The sequence below is a fragment of the Jatropha curcas genome, chromosome 3 (genome assembly GCF_041381405.1).
Source record: "Jatropha curcas cultivar XTBG-Jc1 chromosome 3, XTBG_Jcur_1.0, whole genome shotgun sequence".
In the NCBI taxonomy this organism is placed as follows: domain Eukaryota; kingdom Viridiplantae; phylum Streptophyta; class Magnoliopsida; order Malpighiales; family Euphorbiaceae; genus Jatropha; species Jatropha curcas.
Genome location: NC_143153.1, coordinates 31,865,796 through 31,882,673, shown reverse-complemented (window position 1 = coordinate 31,882,673; position 16,878 = coordinate 31,865,796). Strand labels below are relative to the sequence as shown.

Here is a 16,878-nt window from a genome sequence, read left to right as displayed (position 1 = left end):
TTAGGAATTTTCTGTTTTTCTTTTTTCTGTCTCTGTTTCTTTCCCTCTAATCAAAGTCCTATCTTCTTGCACTCCACTAAACTAGGAGATTTTTATTTTTTTATTTTTTATATTTATATTGAATAAAAAACAGTAATTGAATCCATCCCCGTAAGCATAAGAGACAGACCATGGGACAGGATTAATACCTCTTGATACTAAAACAAAAACAATAAAAAAATAATTGTGATTTACTCTTTTTGATATTGTTTTTGAAATTTTCTAATTATTCTTTTTTTTAAATATTATTTCATGCGTTGTTGTATTTAGAAAATATTTACGAGGCTTGCTCATGAATAATTAATTGTCATTTTAAAAAAATTATTTTGTTACTATTTGTTAACGAAAAAGCAGTTATATCAACGTCATATTAGGTAGGCAAATACCATATAAATAAATATATTTATTAAATTAGCTTGGTGAATAAGTAATTGTCATTTAAAAATATATTTTTGTTACTATTTTTTAACGAAAATACAGTTATATCCACGTCATATTAGGGGTAACACATTGAGCAGTACCATACGAACAAATACGTTTATTAGATTAGCTTTGTATATAAGTAGATTGATATATAAGTTCAATTGTCAATATTTTTATTCTCTGAAATAATTAATTTTTATTCTCACCAAATTAAATCCTTGATTTTATAACAATTAATTTTAATTTTAATTTTTATTATTTCTCTTTTGTGGGTTTTATTGCTCCTAATGGATTTTTTAATGAATCGTACTGCGCCTGAATGGGCTCTGAATTATTGTAACTGCTGCTAAAAAAAATTAATTAGTTAGATGACAGTGAGTAGCATCACAAATGTACATTACAAACTATTTTAAGGATGTTGTTATTATTATGGCTTATAGTATTTTGAAATGATAGAGATACAAATATGATCAAACATGTATATATAGAGAGATGAGAGCGTGGAGATTTTTTTTATGATAATAAATTATTATGGCTTTTAGTATTTGGTGAGGGAGATTTTTTAAGGAGTCCCATATCTCATTTAACCTTCAATTGATAAGCGTTATTCACAATAGCTTGATTGTTTTTTTCTTGCCTAATTACTTTTAGAAAACATTGGCAAATAAAACAAACAATTCTTCAAAATAGTGCAAAACATTGCCTTTTAAAAAACTTTGGCACATGAAGCAATTCATGACCTTCACTTGGGATTAAGACGCTTTACGGACTGGGCAATGATCTCATTGCCTGTGAGTATACAACAAAAATTTTTTGCTACTCTTAAATTGCAGGTTGAATGTGATTACCTTACTGTGGTTAAGATGGTTAGAAAAGAAGGGGAGGTGCCAGGGAGTTGCCAGGCCGTGGTGGCTAGTGTTCATCGATTGTTGGAAGGAGAGTGAGTTTGCCAAATTTCCCACGTTTTTCGAGAAGTCAACCGTTGTGCTGACTGGTTGGCTGCTAATGCTTCTCTGTCACAAGATAGAACCCATATCTTGGATTTATGTCCTCCTGCTTTATGTAATTGGCTTTATCATGATTCAAGAGGTGTTGCCTATTGTAGGCGCACTCTGTAGTTTTGATTTCTCCTTGTATTACCAAAAAAAAAAAAAAAAAAAAAATTTGCTAATCTTAAATTGCATATGAGCAAAACTTACTTTGCAGCCCCTTATTGAAGGAAATGGAATGGAAGACGCTTTACTAGAGTAATGAAAGACTTACCAATTTATGAGCATGTCTAACAAGTTGAAAATCGTTTTCATTGAACATTGTAGTTAAGGGTATAAATGAATGGAGCTGAGCTTGACCTTGTGAGGCTCAAAGTTCGGCTTGAAACTCGACGGTCTGAAAATTCTAATTGAGCTCAAATTCAACTTAAAGTTTGAATTCAACTCGAAAAATTTTAAATTTGAGATGGGCTCGAGGTTCAAATAAGCCTAAAATAAATATGGTACATATATATACAAAAGCTCGATCAAGTTCGATAATCTTAAATTGCATATGGGCAAAACTTACTTTGCATGCTTTTTCGAACTTTTTTCCAGCCAAGTTCTAACCGTCTCGGTTCATTTACACTTACTAAACAATTACTGCAAATAAATTTAAAACTCAAGATTCTAAAAATTTTTACTTCTGCTTCAAAAGAAGTTAAGTTCGAGTGGATCCAACTCCATCAATAATTGTCTGTATACAAAAAGGTTCAATTTTTAGACATGCATTTGCAATTTTGCATTGTTTTTCTTGAATTTGTATTAACATATAAATGTTTGGGTTTGCAGTTTCTTCCAACCAGGAAATAATTGTAATTTGTTCATGAATTGGTAAACTTATGAAATTCCTTTTTTTTTAGAGGTTACTTTTGAAGTCCAGAGAAGTTCCAGATCAGAAGCAAGAAAGGAGGAGATGCGAATATGGGAATTACAAGTGTGTGTTTATAACTTTATATTATCCCCTTGTCTTAATTGTGTTGAAGCAGACAATCCCCTGCCATTCTTAAGCATCTTTCTAACAGAGAAGCTTTCATTCTGTCCCTTGTCCATTCTTTCGCTGTACTTTTCTTATTTTACAGCAACTGAGGAGAGGGAGTTGAGACTTGAGAGATAGATTGGATATGATAAAGATAATAAAGTATTTAGTTGAAGCATTATCCCCATGTTAGGCTCTGGGTTTGGGTTACTTGTAATTCCAAAATGTGAAGGCTCTAAAGCGCAATTGTTGGAAGTTGAACGAAAACCAGAGGAACTTGACAAATATAGTTGAACTTTTCTTTTTTATCCTTTGTAATTCTTTAAATATTATCCCAATTTGAAAGCTTAATTTGCAATTAAGAGCAAATTTCACAGACTAAAAATGTAATTTTATGTACTAATTTAATATAATCAGGCGAAATTCGGATACATGCATTAGTATTTTCAAGTAAATTTTATTTGTAAAATAAGGAGACGAATTTTATTTATAAGATCAAATAAGTAGGCCCAAGCTAAGAAGAAAAAATAAATGCAGAAAGTAACGTTAAAAAGATGAACTTTTGCTGATCGTAATGGCAAGGGAAATGTTATACTAATGAAATTTATTTATTTATTTGTTTATAAAAAAATTGAAGAAAAAAAATTAGGGGGGTATGATGGTCATTTCTTTCCATGTTGACTCACGACGGCGTTGTTCATTTTCCGGGAAAGTTTCTAAACAAGCCTATATATCGACCTGCCTTCCTTAGCAGTTAACAGCTTACTGATTGCATTTGCATGAAATTGAAATGTTTTTCTCTCCCAAAAAACGATAAACACCACAACAAAGCTTTTTCTCTCGTATTCTTGGCTCCGTTAATTTGAATCTGCCGTGCGGTGCTTTATAAGTTAACGAACTTAAATTATGAATTTTTAAACAAATCATAAAATTTAATTATTTAATTCATGTTTAGTTGGGTTATTAGAAGATAGGTAATTAGACTGGGTTGAAAATAGCTAATAATGCATCGGGAGAGCTTGTTAGTAATTTTAGGATTGTTTCACTTACTTGAACAATTAAAATTGATTATCAAACTAATAAAATAAATTGGATAGAATTAAGTGAATTCAAAATTCCTAATAGTTTTTAATCATTGATTTATTTTCATCAAATATTTTTGTTTGATTTCTTATTCATTGTTTTATTTTATTTTTCAATCTATTTTCCTTTTTATCATTTAAATAATAGTAGGTAACACAATTTTCGTATTTGGTATACAATTTTCGTGGGACGATATTTTACTCATTCTTTATTACTTGTTTGTGATTTCATATACTTGCGAAAAAGCCTGTCAACGCATGGGTCCTGTGCGGCCCTAGTACACACCTAATTAAATTGGGTTAGAACCTCAATTATTATTATTATTATTTTTTTGTAAATAATATATGTGTGTAATTTCACTTTTGTTTCAACGAGGCTCACTTTTGCTCAAGATTGTGATAAATATTGGGTGAAAATGTTGCTAGATTTGACAAGGATTGCTCAATAGAGGTTGCTAGTATGACTTTTTCCTTTTTTAAAATTTGGTATTTTCAAACTCTTATGTGGATATCAATGTATCCAAAAAGAATAAAATTTGGAATAATTTTTTTTTATCCTATTTGAAAATGAATTAATTTTTATCCGAAAAATTGATTTCTTCTGCTAAAATCATTTCTTATTCCTATAAAAATACTCAAGTTATGTCCTTTATTATTTTCTTTATTAATGAATTGGCAAATTTGTAAAAAAAAATATCAATGGTTTTCATCTTCTTTTTTTTCCAATTTAGCACGTTTAAGTTTTTGATTTACTCAAATTTCATCTTCTTTTTTTCCACTTGAGCGCGTTTAAGTTTTTGATTTACTCAAATTGAATATTGTGTACTCCTCTTTTTTTTTTTTTTTAAATCGTCTGGTATCTAGAGTTCGAATCTTAGACATTGCTTATGAGATCCAGCGCCTCATCATACTGGACCAATTGGTGGTTGGTTTATATACTCCTCTTTTAATGAAAGGATTTATAATATTAATTTTTAAAAAATTCAAAAACTTCGATTTAAATTTAATTTTTATTATTAAATTGAAAAAATTACATCATTTAATGTGATATACGTTTTATTATTTTCTTCTCTCTCTTTTCTAAACAAAATCTTAAAGGATTTTAATCTTATCCTTTTCATTCGTGTGTGCAGTGTTCTTAGAAAAATACTATCTAATAGCATAAAAATTCACTTGTAATACGATTTTGCTAATAAAATCTAATGAAATTTTCGTCTACATAATTAAATTATTATATATTATGCTCAATAAAACAATCCATTTGTGTTTAATTAGATGTTCAAATAATGACATTTATAAAATTTTGTAATTTGTAAATTTGAAATTGTGAATGTGATGGCTACAAAAGTCTTACCTAAAAAATAAAATAATTTTTTAATATAAATAATTATTTCATCTGTCTCTTCAAAACAATTATTTCAAACTGTAATTAGTAATATTAAACAATTATTTTAAAACATTCATTGAGTAAATACAGCAAGAGACAACCTCCTCATTGAGTAATATTCACCAACTCGTTAATAACATTTATAGTAAAGCCTCTAAATAGAATTCGACCCCTACTCTCACTTTTCACAAATTGAAACAAACCCACATATTACTCTACCTATTTCACATATATGGTAGTAATACATAATACTAATTAAAGATAAACTTCAATTACAGACCTTAAACCCAACACATGGGTTATCTTATAGTCACCAAAACCAGCATCAAAAAAGAGTTTAGCCCATTCTTTCTTGTTTCTTTCTTTACCACTAACCAACACCATCATCAACATGTCAAAGAAAAGCTGAGTTTCAATGGAGTCATTATTCTGTTTGTGGGTCTCCATCACCATATCTATAATAATCAGCTTTCCTCCTTTTCTGCCCTTAATTGCTTCTTTACATTTCTTCAATATCTTTATGCATTCTTCATCACTCCAATCATGCAAAATCCACTGCTTATGATCGAAAATAAAATTAAAAAATTGTTAGCAGAATATCAGCGCAGCATGCAGGAGGTTAGACATTCAAAAGCAAGATTACCTTTCATCTAATACCAAGTAAAATAAGGAAAAGATAGAAAAAAGAGAGAGCATAAATTTCAGTACATGCCTTCAGTAAAATTGCATCAGCTGCAGGAGGAATCTCCTCGAACATGTTACCACCAACGAATTTCAAGTTCTCACCATCTTGAAGACTAGCAACGACATGGGGGAGATCGAAGACAAAGCAAACCAAGTGAGGAAATGCATTAGCTAAAATTGTAGCCACAGTTCCTGTTCCACCTCCAACATCAACCAATGACTTCAATCCATCAAACACTCCTTTGCATTCTTTTATCATAATACTCATAACCAACCTAGCATCACTCGCCATAGCTTCATTAAAAAAATTGTTGAGCTTAGGATCTTGACCAGCATACTCCCAAAATGTCTTTCCATGAAATGTATAAAATGTCTGTGGATCATCATTCAAGAACCAAGTGCTTAAATAATGCCATGGTCCTGTTGAAACAGGATCAAGCATGGCTAGCAAGAACGGTGCCACACTCGATGGATTTTCTTTAACAAGAAGCTTCGATGCATTAGTAAGAACATACCCTTTTATTTCTCGGCCATTTTCTTCTATTTTTGCTACAGCAAAAAAGCCAGAATGGACTAAAATGCGCATCAGGCGAGGAATGCAATGCGCTTTGGTTGGGTGTATAGATAGGGCATTGATTAGGTCAGAAAGAGTCATGAGCTTGCCATGCTTGTTAATGGCGTCTGGTATTCCTAATTGAATTGCACATTTTAAGGACATGGAATTTATGAAGTTGAAAATATGGTTCCATATATGAGCTTGAGCTTCAAGTTGCTGATCAGAATCTAGGTTTAGAATTTCTTCAGCTAAATAAGCCATTTTTATGGGTTTGAGTCTAATAGTATTAGGATATGGTAGAAGAACAAATATGATGAACAATCAATCAAATACGCATAAGTATATATAGGGAGAGTGGTGGGAGATTTCTTCCTTTCTTTTTTTTTTTCTTTTTTTTTCAAATGCTAATTTTTTTTTCCCTTGCATTAGTATATATTTTATTTTATTTTTTCACATTATTCATATTGATGCATGGTAGTTGCCACAAATATTCTGAAGTTAATATAAGAATAATAATATATTAGAAAGTAGAAAATATCCTCGCACCGTTTTTACAAAAAAAAAAATCAATCCTCTTGCCCATGTATTTTTTCATTAATAGAATTTCTGATTTAATGATAATCATTTACCAATAAAATCTCTAATTTAATAACAATCATTTGTTAAATTTAAACATATTTTACTATTTAAGTTTTTTAATAAAGAAAGATTTTCGAATTCACTTATACATTTTACTGAATTCAAAATTCAGTATATATAAATATATATTACAATTAAATAATTAAATGTTACAAATGTATAAATCATCACATTTGTAACCTTTCAATCTCAGGACATTATCCTCATTGTTTGTACTAAATTAAATCGGTATTTTTTTTCTGAAATTTCAAATATTATTAATGAAAGAGTTGGAAAAAATTAACATTAAAATCTATGCTAATTGATATTTGAAAAAAATAATTAACAATTTATTATTATTTATTTTGTTTTGATTGATAAGAGATTCATGTTCTCAATTATATCATAATCACGATCCAGCTTGAAAGGGATTAATTTCTCATTTAACCGTTAAACGGGATGTGAGACGACACCCTTGATAAAAACTAATAAAAAATTGATTTGGTTTATGATACGATAATTATATATATTTATTTATCTGGCGTATGGCTTCATCCAGATATTGAATTAATTCAATAAAGGAAAACACTTATCTAGATTCAGTATATGAACTCACTTATACATTAGATCAATTACAAATAATGTTATAGTTTAAATGATAGTATTTTTAATCATACATTAAGAAAAAAAAAGATAAAAATAGTAATATTTTTTTAATTGACTTAGTGTATGGCAACCATTTGGCAGTATATGGACCACCTACATATAGAATTGTCAAATTTTCAATCCCAACCAAACAATAAACAGAAATTCATTTCCTTTATTTTCCCACCTCCTATAACTATAAAAAGAAAAAAAAAATACAATCCAACATCTAAACACACAGCAAGATTCAATCTTAATGCCAACAATTTCATCCAATGGCAACACAATTTCTAATATCAAAACTAGCAAAACCCATCCACAACCACAACTAAAATATAAAAAAATCAAGAGCTCTTGATTTCGATGTCCATTAAACTCACATACAAGAAGAGACGAAGAGTTTTAACTATGATTAAACCCCGAGCCAAATTATGTGGTCCTTGATAATAGAGTCCGGATATCGATGGTTTAAAAAATATATATCCAACAATAAAACTCCAAATTTTCCTAATAAACCCATGAAAACAAAAAACAATATAGCAAAACAACATTTTCTGAAAAAAAAAAAAAAAAAAAAAACTTCTGATGGATTTGCACTAGAAGTGGACAAGAATCACAAATTAATGGATCCCAATTTTGTAAAATCCAATAAAAATATCCAATTAATAACTCAATATCTTCTACTTCTCGTATAAATGAAAAGACCAGTCAAAACTACTACCGACGGATTCCTTTAGGCCTTTAACTTATCGGGACCGGCATGGCATATGGTGCCTTTTGTCTCCAGCCATTGTGAAAGTTACAACGCTTAATCGTCTTATCACGCTTTGCAAGTAGTTGACAATGTCATGAACCCACGCACGCAAGAGTACTCAGTTAATGTTACAATTAAAAATATTTGTTATATGTAACCAAAAAAATATATTTGTTTAGAAAATCTCCCTTCCCGATATATATATATATATATATATATATATATATATATATATATATATATATATATATATATATATATATATATATATATATATATATATATATATATAATCTTCAAGCAAAAAATAAATTAACACAGCTCCTTCCATTCAACATTCCTATTTATCTTTTTTTTATAGAGTTTTCTTTTCATTTTATTTTAATTTGATTGAATTTTAATATTTTCTAAGATCACTTTATCCATTTAGAATTATTATCTACACTAACAAATTATGATTTGATTAGATTTTAATATTAATCTAAGATCACTCTGTCCATATGGAATTATTATTTACACTAATAAATTATTTGAATTATAAAGTTTAACTAAAACTTAGCTATCAGATTTAACTCCTACTATCTATAAATAATAAAATTAACTCAGCATAAAAATGTTCATGGCGATGGATTGAATTGCTAATGATCTATATATCTCTCTGTGTTCCTCAATCTTCTACTTACAAGTGAATAAAAATCTTTTCTTTGGTGACCAATTATTTAGATATATATAAAATGCATGTAGCTTTTTAAAAATCTTTTTTTTCTTTTAATTTGGTTGAGTGATGGTGAATATGCTATTTGGATTGAAATAATTTTGTATTTGTCTCTTGCTAACTGATTCCATGTATATAATGAAATCAAGTAATTAATTACTAAACATTCCCAAATTGTTGACTATTCTACTAATTAATGAATTGATTATTTCAGTTTCAAGACTCTTTAAAGGAACAAAAGCATATATAGAAAGCAAAAAAAAAAAAAAAAGCTAGCTTATATATATATATAGAGCTTTCTCCTATCACAATAATCTAGTAAAATTATTATTATTATTATTATTTTGAATGCCTAAACATTTAATTGAATTGTATAGTTATTTAAAATAAATTAATGGTGCTACAAATTTTATAATTTATTTGTATGGGAAAACAGATTTTTAAATAATATACTAAATACAACTTAATAAATACAATATACAAAGATAAAAAATTTATAAGAAAAATAGATTTTTGATATATACTTATGAATTATAAACAAACCGCACACAGCGCGGAGCTTCGTCTAGTTGTATTATAAAAATTGATATCGATAAAAAAATTGAGACAAGCAAATAATCAAATGAAAGGACCTCTTTAGTTTAAAAAGGACATAAAATAACTTAAAAATTGTTTATTTTGTCTTATTTACCAGTTTATTTAGATCTCCAGCTTATTTCATCAACCAATAATAACTAACTAAATAATTAATAATAGCATTGATATTTTAAAATAATAAAACCTTTTCAGTAATTCTTTTTTAATTTAATATCTAAAAAGTTTTTCAGTTTTTTTCAATAATTTAATAAATAATTAATAATATCATTAATATTTCTCCAAATAACAAAAATATTTTTCATTAAATGATTTTTCTTCTACAATTCAAATATCAAAATCTAAAAATACTTTTCAAATAAGTTATTTCTAAAAATAAAAGAAGCTTAAAAGAAGAAGTTTTTCAGTTTGTCAAGTGGAGTCCTTGTAGAGCGCAGTCGGTGAACGACAGGTTGGCTATATGTCACAGATTTCAATTTCATGACACGCATCACTATAACGAGATTTCATAAAAAAAAAAAAAACAAACGATGTCGTTTTTTGTAGAGCGCGGTCAGCTGACAAAGCATATTGTAATGATGACACGTGGTTAAATCGCGCCGTCTGAAAAACCTTCTGTGTCGAGAGGGCGCGATTGTATGGTGGTTCTCTACTTGTCTTCTAGTTCATCTTTTATTTCTTTCAGTAACAACGTCGAACAGCTTATGTGCGCTGCAACCAAACAAGTGAAGTGGTCGAAAACTTATAAAGAAGTAATATGATTTTACCAGTGGTAAAGCTAGGAACGCTTGCTCTCAAAACGGTTTGCAAACCCATAGCCAATAGGCTCAAGAAGGAAGCAGGGCTGCACCCCAGGTTCCGTCAGTTCATAATCAACATTGCACAGGTTCTCTTCTCTTCTATTCTTTTCCCTTCTTGTGCAATTATGTCAATTCTTGATCTGTAAATACTCTGTCTTTGTCTATAACTTTGTCGATTTCAGTTTATTTTCCTTTTATTAGGCAAACCATCGATTCACAACAACAGTGCAAAGGCGGATTTACGGTCATGCAACTAATGTTGCAATACGTCCTTTGGATGAGGAGAAGGCTGTCCAAGCTGCAGCTGATCTTATTGGGGAACTCTTTGTTTTTACGGTATTTCTCTCTTCCGGTTCCTGTTACTGGTCTAAAATTATATAAAAAAGATTGGATTTTTAGGCATACATTTGCAATTTTGCATTGCTGTTCTTGAATGTGAATCAACATCTAAATGTTTATGTTTGCTGGTATATAAATTTCACACATTGTTTTTTCCAAGCAGGAATAATTCTAAAATGGTTTTGCATGAATTGGGTAAAATGATGAAATTCCCATTTCTTACAGGTTGCTGCAGCTGCTGTCACTTTTGAAGTCCAAAGAAGTTCCAGATCAGAAGCAAGAAAGGAGGAGATGCGAATACGGGAATTACAAGTATGTGTTTATAACTTTATATCATCCCTTGACCCATTGTGTTGCCCTGACATTATATTTTGATTGACATTTTTATGCACCTTTCTAATAGAGATGCTTTTTTTCTGCCCATTATCCATGTTTCGTTGTATTTTTTCTTTATTGCAATTGAGGAAGAAAGGGAGTTGACAGATGGATGGAATATGATAAAGATGATAAGGTATTTAATTCAAGCATTACCCACTTTGGTCTCAAAAAAGTATATAATCTGTGTAGGCTGTAGGCATGGGTTACCTGGAATTCCAGAATGTAAAATTTCTAAGTTGACAGATGGAAGGAATGTGATAAAGATGATAAGGTATTTAATTCAAGCATTATCCACTTGGTCTCAAAAAATTATATAATCTGTGTAGGCTGCTGGCATGGGTTGCATGGAATTCTCAAATGTAAAATTTCTAATCATGGAAAATCAAGTTGATGCATTGTCTATTTATTTATTGAATATGCCATTTCCTCACATGGAATGGATCCATCAGAAAGTGGTGCAATTTACTCTACTTGTGTCTATCTAAATTATCTTATCAAATGTTAACTTCAAATGTGTAATAGTGGTTTGGGTACCATCAACTAGGAATTATAAGTGCTTGTCAAACCTTTATCACTTTGGTTTATGCTTCTGTTTGAGCTGTGGAGAATTTTAGTTTATGACCTACCGGTGCTCTTGCCCTTTCTATATGTGTTTTGGTTATGTTATCGGCTGTTAAAAACAAATATCTTCACTCATTAGTCAGGGATTCAGATGTTTTGGTTGCAATTAATATTTGGAAATATACACTTAATGCTCTAGTCTATTCTTAAGCAAAATGTTCTGCTGTTGCAGGAGATGAAACAAAGAGATGAAGAATTAGCGAAGGAAGTTGAACTTCTTAAACACAAACTCGAAGACCTGGAAAAACTTGTCAAAGGACGAGGACTCGCTGGCCTTTTCAACTCCAGGCATGCCCATGTATTCCAAGATGGAAAAACAAATTCAACATGATAACTGTGGGAATCAAGAATCAGGATGCAGTATGGAGATGCACAGTAAGAACTAACTTCACTGAACAGTTAACTTGCATTGTTGTTGGTCTTGGGGGGAAGCATCTGTCTTTTCCATATTTACTTATTAGCCGAATCACTTTTCTTTCGTTACTTCCCATTTGTTAGCGAAGTATAGAAAAGCTGGTGTACACATTATTCCTCAATTTCTCTGTTTGCCTTATTTTGCACAACATCTAACACTTAATTGTAGTTTAATTTGATTAGACTACAATTGTTAACTTGATTAATCTGATTAATTGTCAACTGATTAATCTTCATCATAGCTACAGCAATAGATATTTTTCAATAATTTTATATGCGTATTCAAGAATATCATTTCTAGAGTACCCTTTAACACTACCAAATTTGAAAAATAAAAATATGGACTCTGTCTGTAAGCAATTCGCATATCCATGGTATAATAATTGGCATATCCAAGGTACGCTAACTGAGTTCTTTCATTCCCGAGGCTGCCGATCGCATCCAGCGGGACTTTATTCGGATGCTAGGATTGACAATGAAAAATATATATAGAAAATAAATATAGGGCATTGATCGACAAAATTAAAAGTATTTGCCAAATTTCAAAAAAAAAGAAAAAAAAGAAAATCAAAGATTCGGGCTTTGTTTGGTGATTAAGCCTCTATCATAATCTAGTAGTATGCTCTCAAAAACATCAGAATTAAGAGACTTATCTTCAGCAAACAAAGTTGCCTCACAGAAGATATATTTAACATTCTTAATCCAATCTTAGCTAAGAAGTTAGTGGATACAAGTTATGATAGATTAATTGTTTTCCTCTCTACATCGTTGAAGGTTAACCACAGTTTTCTCTAAATTATGAAAAAGCCAAGAAAATAAGAAGACACATAATAAAAACAGGAATAAACAAGAACAAAAACGGCGGCGGTGATAATGGCGGCAACACCACCGGAAGTAGAAGAAGAGTTAGAGCCAGTAGAACCATAATAATAATCGACTTCAACATCAAATGGTTTCACATAAATAACCGGCCACCATAAACTTGCATCCTTAAAAACCCTTTTAACCGTTGGATGATGATCATGATAACCAAAAGGCAATTTTTTGATGATGATCATAAGGGAAGTTAGTATTATCCATTTTTGTTGCAGCGGAGCATTACTGTTCTTTGGTGTTGGAAAATATGGAGTTGAAAGAAGAAGAAGAAGAAGACAAGTGGGTTTGTGTCTTGTATTTGAAAAAGTAGATATGAAAAAGTAGACAAGTGGGTTTGGTGTTGGTGTTGGAAAATACTGATTTAATTCATGTTTTTGTGTTATTAGAAGATAGGTAATTAGACCGGGTTAAAATAACTAACAATGCATCGGGAGAACATGTTAGTAATTTTAGAGTTGTTTCTTCTACTTCAACAATTAACATTGATTAACGAACTAATAAAATAAATTGGATAGAATTAAGTGAAGTCCTTAGTAGTTTTAAATCCTTGATTTTTTTAATCAATAATTGCCTTTTTTTTTATTTCTTTTTATTATCTTTATTTGTCGAATTTAGTTTTTTAAAATAATTTCCCTAGATTGCCGTTTAAATAATAATAGGTTAATATAATTTTGGTACTTGATATACAATCCCTGTGGATACAATACTCTTCTCATTCTATATTACTTGTTGCGATTTCGTACACTTGCGAAAATCACACTGTGAGCAAGCATTTTATAAATTAACTATTGTGGAAATGGATAGTGTCAGAGACGTGAGTTTGGATCATATTGTGAGTTTTGGCTCAATCAAACCAAATATTTATTAAAGCAAATAATAGAAATCTCTTGTGCTAGAGATTTTACAATCACAAGTAACCAAACCAAAAGAACACAGAAGAGAATTACTCTCCTTCGTCAAACTTAATTATAACCTATAGCTATTAACCTTGCTCAAACTTCAGCCTGTCCATCTCTCAACAGTAGTGGAGCTTTTTACTTAATCATATATTAATTAAGGATAACCTTCAATTACAGATCTTAAACCCAAATTATGGGTTATCTTATAATCACTAAAACAAGCATCAGAAAACAGTTTAGCCCATTCTTCCTTGTTTCTTTCTTTACCATTGAGCAACAACATCATCACCATATCAAAGAAAAGTTGTGTTTCGATTGAGTCATTATTCTGTTTTTGGGTTCCCATCACCATATCTACAATAATCAGCTTTCCTCCTTTTCTGCCCTTAATTGCTTCTTTACATTTCTTCAATATCTTTATACATTCTTCATCACTCCAATCGTGCAAAATCCACTTCTTATAACCAACAATAAGAATCAAAAATTGTTAACAGATACAAAAAGAGGAACAAAAGAAAAAAAGAAAAGAAAGAAAAGAGATAGAAACGAACATGCCTTTAGTAAAATGGCATCAGCCGGAGGAATCTCCTCAAACATGCTGCCACCAACAAATTTCAAGTTATTACCATCTTGAAGACCAGCAACGACATGTGGGAGATCAAAAACGACGCAATCCAAGTGAGGGAAAGCATCAGCTAAGCCTTTAGCCATAGTTCCTGTTCCACCTCCAACATCAGTCAATGACTTCAACCCATCAAAAACTTCTTTGCATTCTTTTATCATAATACTCATAACCAACCTGGCATCACTCTTGCCATAGATTTGTTAAAAAGATTGTTCAGATTAGGATTATCTTCAGCATATTCCCACAATGCCTTTCCATGCGATGTGTGAAATGGTGTTTGGTCACCATTCAAGAGCCAAGTGCTTAAATAATATTGCCATGGTCCTGTTAGAACAGGATCAAGTGAAGCTAGCAAGAATGGCGTCACACTCGATGGATTTTCATTAACAAGAAGCTCAGTTGCTTTGGGTAGAACATACCCTTTGATTCTTGGCCATTTTCTTCTATTTTTGCTATAGCAAAAAAACCAGAATGAACTAAAATACGCATCAGGCGAGGAAAGCAATGAGCTTTGGTTGGGTGTATAGATAGGGCAATGATTAGGTCTGAAAGAGTCATAGGCTTGCCATGCTTGTTAATGGCATCTGGTATTCCTAATTGAACTGCACATTTTAAAGACATGGAATTTATGAAGTTGAAAATATGGTTCCATATATGAGCTTGAGCTTCGAGTTGCTGATCAGAATCTTGGTTTAGAATTCCATCAGCCATTTTTATGGGTTTGTTAATTGTATTAGGATATGGTACGTAGAGATATAAATATGAATCGTAATGCCTCTTGATGGGCTCTGAATTATTGATTTTATAACAATTAATTTTAATTTGTATTATTTCTCTTTAGTGGGTTGATTGCTCCTAATGGATTTTGTAATGAATCGTACTGCCCCTTGATGGGCTCTGAATTATTGTAACTGCTGTTAAAAAAAAATTAATTAGTTAGATGACAGTGAGTAGCATCACAAATGTACATTACAAATCATTTTAAGGGTTTTGTTATTATTATGGCTTATAGTATTTTGATATGATAGAGATACAAATATGATCAAACATGTATATATTGAGAGATGAGAGTGTGGAGATTTTTTTTATGATAATAAATTATTATGGCTTATAGTATTTGGTGAGAGAGATTTTTTAAGGAGTCCCGTATCTCATTTAACTCTCAATTGATAAGTGTTATTCACAATAGCTTGATTGTTTTTTTCTTGCCTAATTACTTTTAGAAAACATTGGCACATGAAGCAATTCATGACCTTTACCATAAAAAATTAAATTAAAAGACATTTCCAAGTTTTAATTAAATTACACGAAGATATAAAAAATTTTAAAACAATTTAAGGAGTCTCATATCCCATTTTGATAAGCTTTATTCACAATAGCTTGATTGTTTTTTTCTTGCCTAATTACTTTTAGAAAACATTGAATTCATGACCTTCACTTGGGATTAAGACCCTTTACGGACTGGGCAATGATCTCATTGCCTGTGAGTATACAACCAAAATTTTCCAGCCAAGTTCTAACCGTCTCGGTTCATTTATACTTACTAGACAATTACTGCAAATAAATTTAAAACTCAAGATTCTAAAAAATTTTACTTCTGCTTTAAAAGAAGTTAAGTTCGAGTGGATCGAACTCCATCAATAATTGTCTGTCTACAAAAAGGTTCAATTTTTAGACATGCATTTGCAATTTTGCATTGTTTTTCTTGAATTTGTATTAACATATAAATGTTTGGGTTTGCAGTTTCTTCCAACCAGGACATAATTGTAATTTGCTCATGAATTGGTAAACTTATGAAATTCCTTTTTTTTTAGAGGTTACTTTTGAAGTCCAGAGAAGTTCCAGATCAGAAGCAAGAAAGGAGGAGATGCGAATATGGGAATTACAAGTGTGTGTTTATAACTTTATATTATCCCCTTGTCTTAATTGTGTTGAAGCAGAGAATCCCCTGCCATTCTTAAGCATCTTTCTAACAGAGAAGCTTTCATTCTGTCCCTTGTCCATTCTTTCGTTGTACTTTTCTTATTTTACAGCAACTGAGGAGAGGGAGTTGAGACTTGAGAGATAGATTGGATATGATAAATATAATAAAGTATTTAGTTGAAGCATTATCCCCTTGGTCTCAAAAACTTACATAATCTGTGTTTCATGTTAGGCTCAAGGTTTGGGTTACTTGTAATTCCAAAAATGTGAAGGCTCTAAAGCGCAATTGTTGAAAGTTGAACGAAAACCAGAGGAACTTGAGAAATATAGTTGAACTTTTCTTTTTTATCCTTTGTAATTCTTTAAATATTATCCCAATTTGAAAGCTTAATTTGCAATTAAGAGCAAATTTCACAGACTAAAATGTATTTTTATGTACTAATTTAATATAATCAGGCACAATTCAGATATATGCATTAGTATTTTAAGTAAATTTTAT

At 30.5% G+C, this 16,878-nt stretch overlaps 2 protein-coding genes and 1 pseudogene across 5 annotated transcripts; 1 reads left to right on the top strand and 2 right to left on the bottom strand.

Annotated features, from left to right (window-relative positions):
* Positions 1-4,984: 4,984 nt before the first annotated feature.
* LOC149497934 (putative O-methyltransferase 3) lies at positions 4,985-6,482 on the bottom strand. Its single transcript, XM_089718740.1, has 2 exons — positions 5,651-6,482; positions 4,985-5,493 (listed from the first exon to the last, which is right to left on the bottom strand). Exons 1-2 carry the CDS (start codon positions 6,437-6,439, stop codon positions 5,194-5,196), a joined length of 1,089 nt encoding a protein of 362 aa, XP_089574866.1. The 5' UTR covers positions 6,440-6,482; the 3' UTR covers positions 4,985-5,193.
* Positions 6,483-10,083: 3,601 nt separating this feature from the next.
* Positions 10,084-16,725, top strand: LOC119370862 (OPA3-like protein). 3 transcript variants are annotated; one of them, XM_089718951.1, is made up of 5 exons: positions 10,089-10,390; positions 10,506-10,640; positions 10,869-10,955; positions 11,116-11,154; positions 11,815-12,253. In XM_089718951.1, exons 1-5 carry the CDS (start codon positions 10,262-10,264, stop codon positions 11,971-11,973), a joined length of 549 nt encoding a protein of 182 aa, XP_089575077.1. In that variant the 5' UTR covers positions 10,089-10,261; the 3' UTR covers positions 11,974-12,253. The 3 variants fall into 3 exon arrangements, with proteins under 3 accessions (XP_089575079.1, XP_089575077.1, XP_089575078.1); XM_089718953.1 differs by lacking the exons at positions 11,116-11,154; positions 11,815-12,253 and adding an exon at positions 16,271-16,725 and having other exon boundaries at positions 10,084-10,390; XM_089718952.1 differs by lacking the exon at positions 11,116-11,154 and having other exon boundaries at positions 10,098-10,390.
* Positions 13,847-15,202, bottom strand: LOC149497933 (putative O-methyltransferase 3; annotated as a pseudogene). The gene is made up of 2 exons (XR_016319933.1): positions 14,387-15,202; positions 13,847-14,285 (listed from the first exon to the last, which is right to left on the bottom strand). The product of XR_016319933.1 is annotated as a putative O-methyltransferase 3 (transcript).
* Positions 16,726-16,878: the final 153 nt, after the last annotated feature.

Coding starts and splice junctions, on each gene's coding strand:
- LOC149497934 (XM_089718740.1), bottom strand. CDS start 6,439: ATGGCTTATTTAGCTGAAGAAATTCTAAACCTAGATTCTGATCAGCAA. Junction 5,494..5,650: donor CTGATGCAATTTTACTGAAG/GCATGTACTGAA, acceptor GATCATAAGCAG/TGGATTTTGCATGATTGGAG.
- LOC119370862 (XM_089718951.1), top strand. CDS start 10,262: ATGATTTTACCAGTGGTAAAGCTAGGAACGCTTGCTCTCAAAACGGTT. Junction 10,956..11,115: donor TGCGAATACGGGAATTACAA/GTATGTGTTTAT, acceptor TGAGGAAGAAAG/GGAGTTGACAGATGGATGGA. Junction 11,155..11,814: donor AATATGATAAAGATGATAAG/GTATTTAATTCA, acceptor CTGCTGTTGCAG/GAGATGAAACAAAGAGATGA.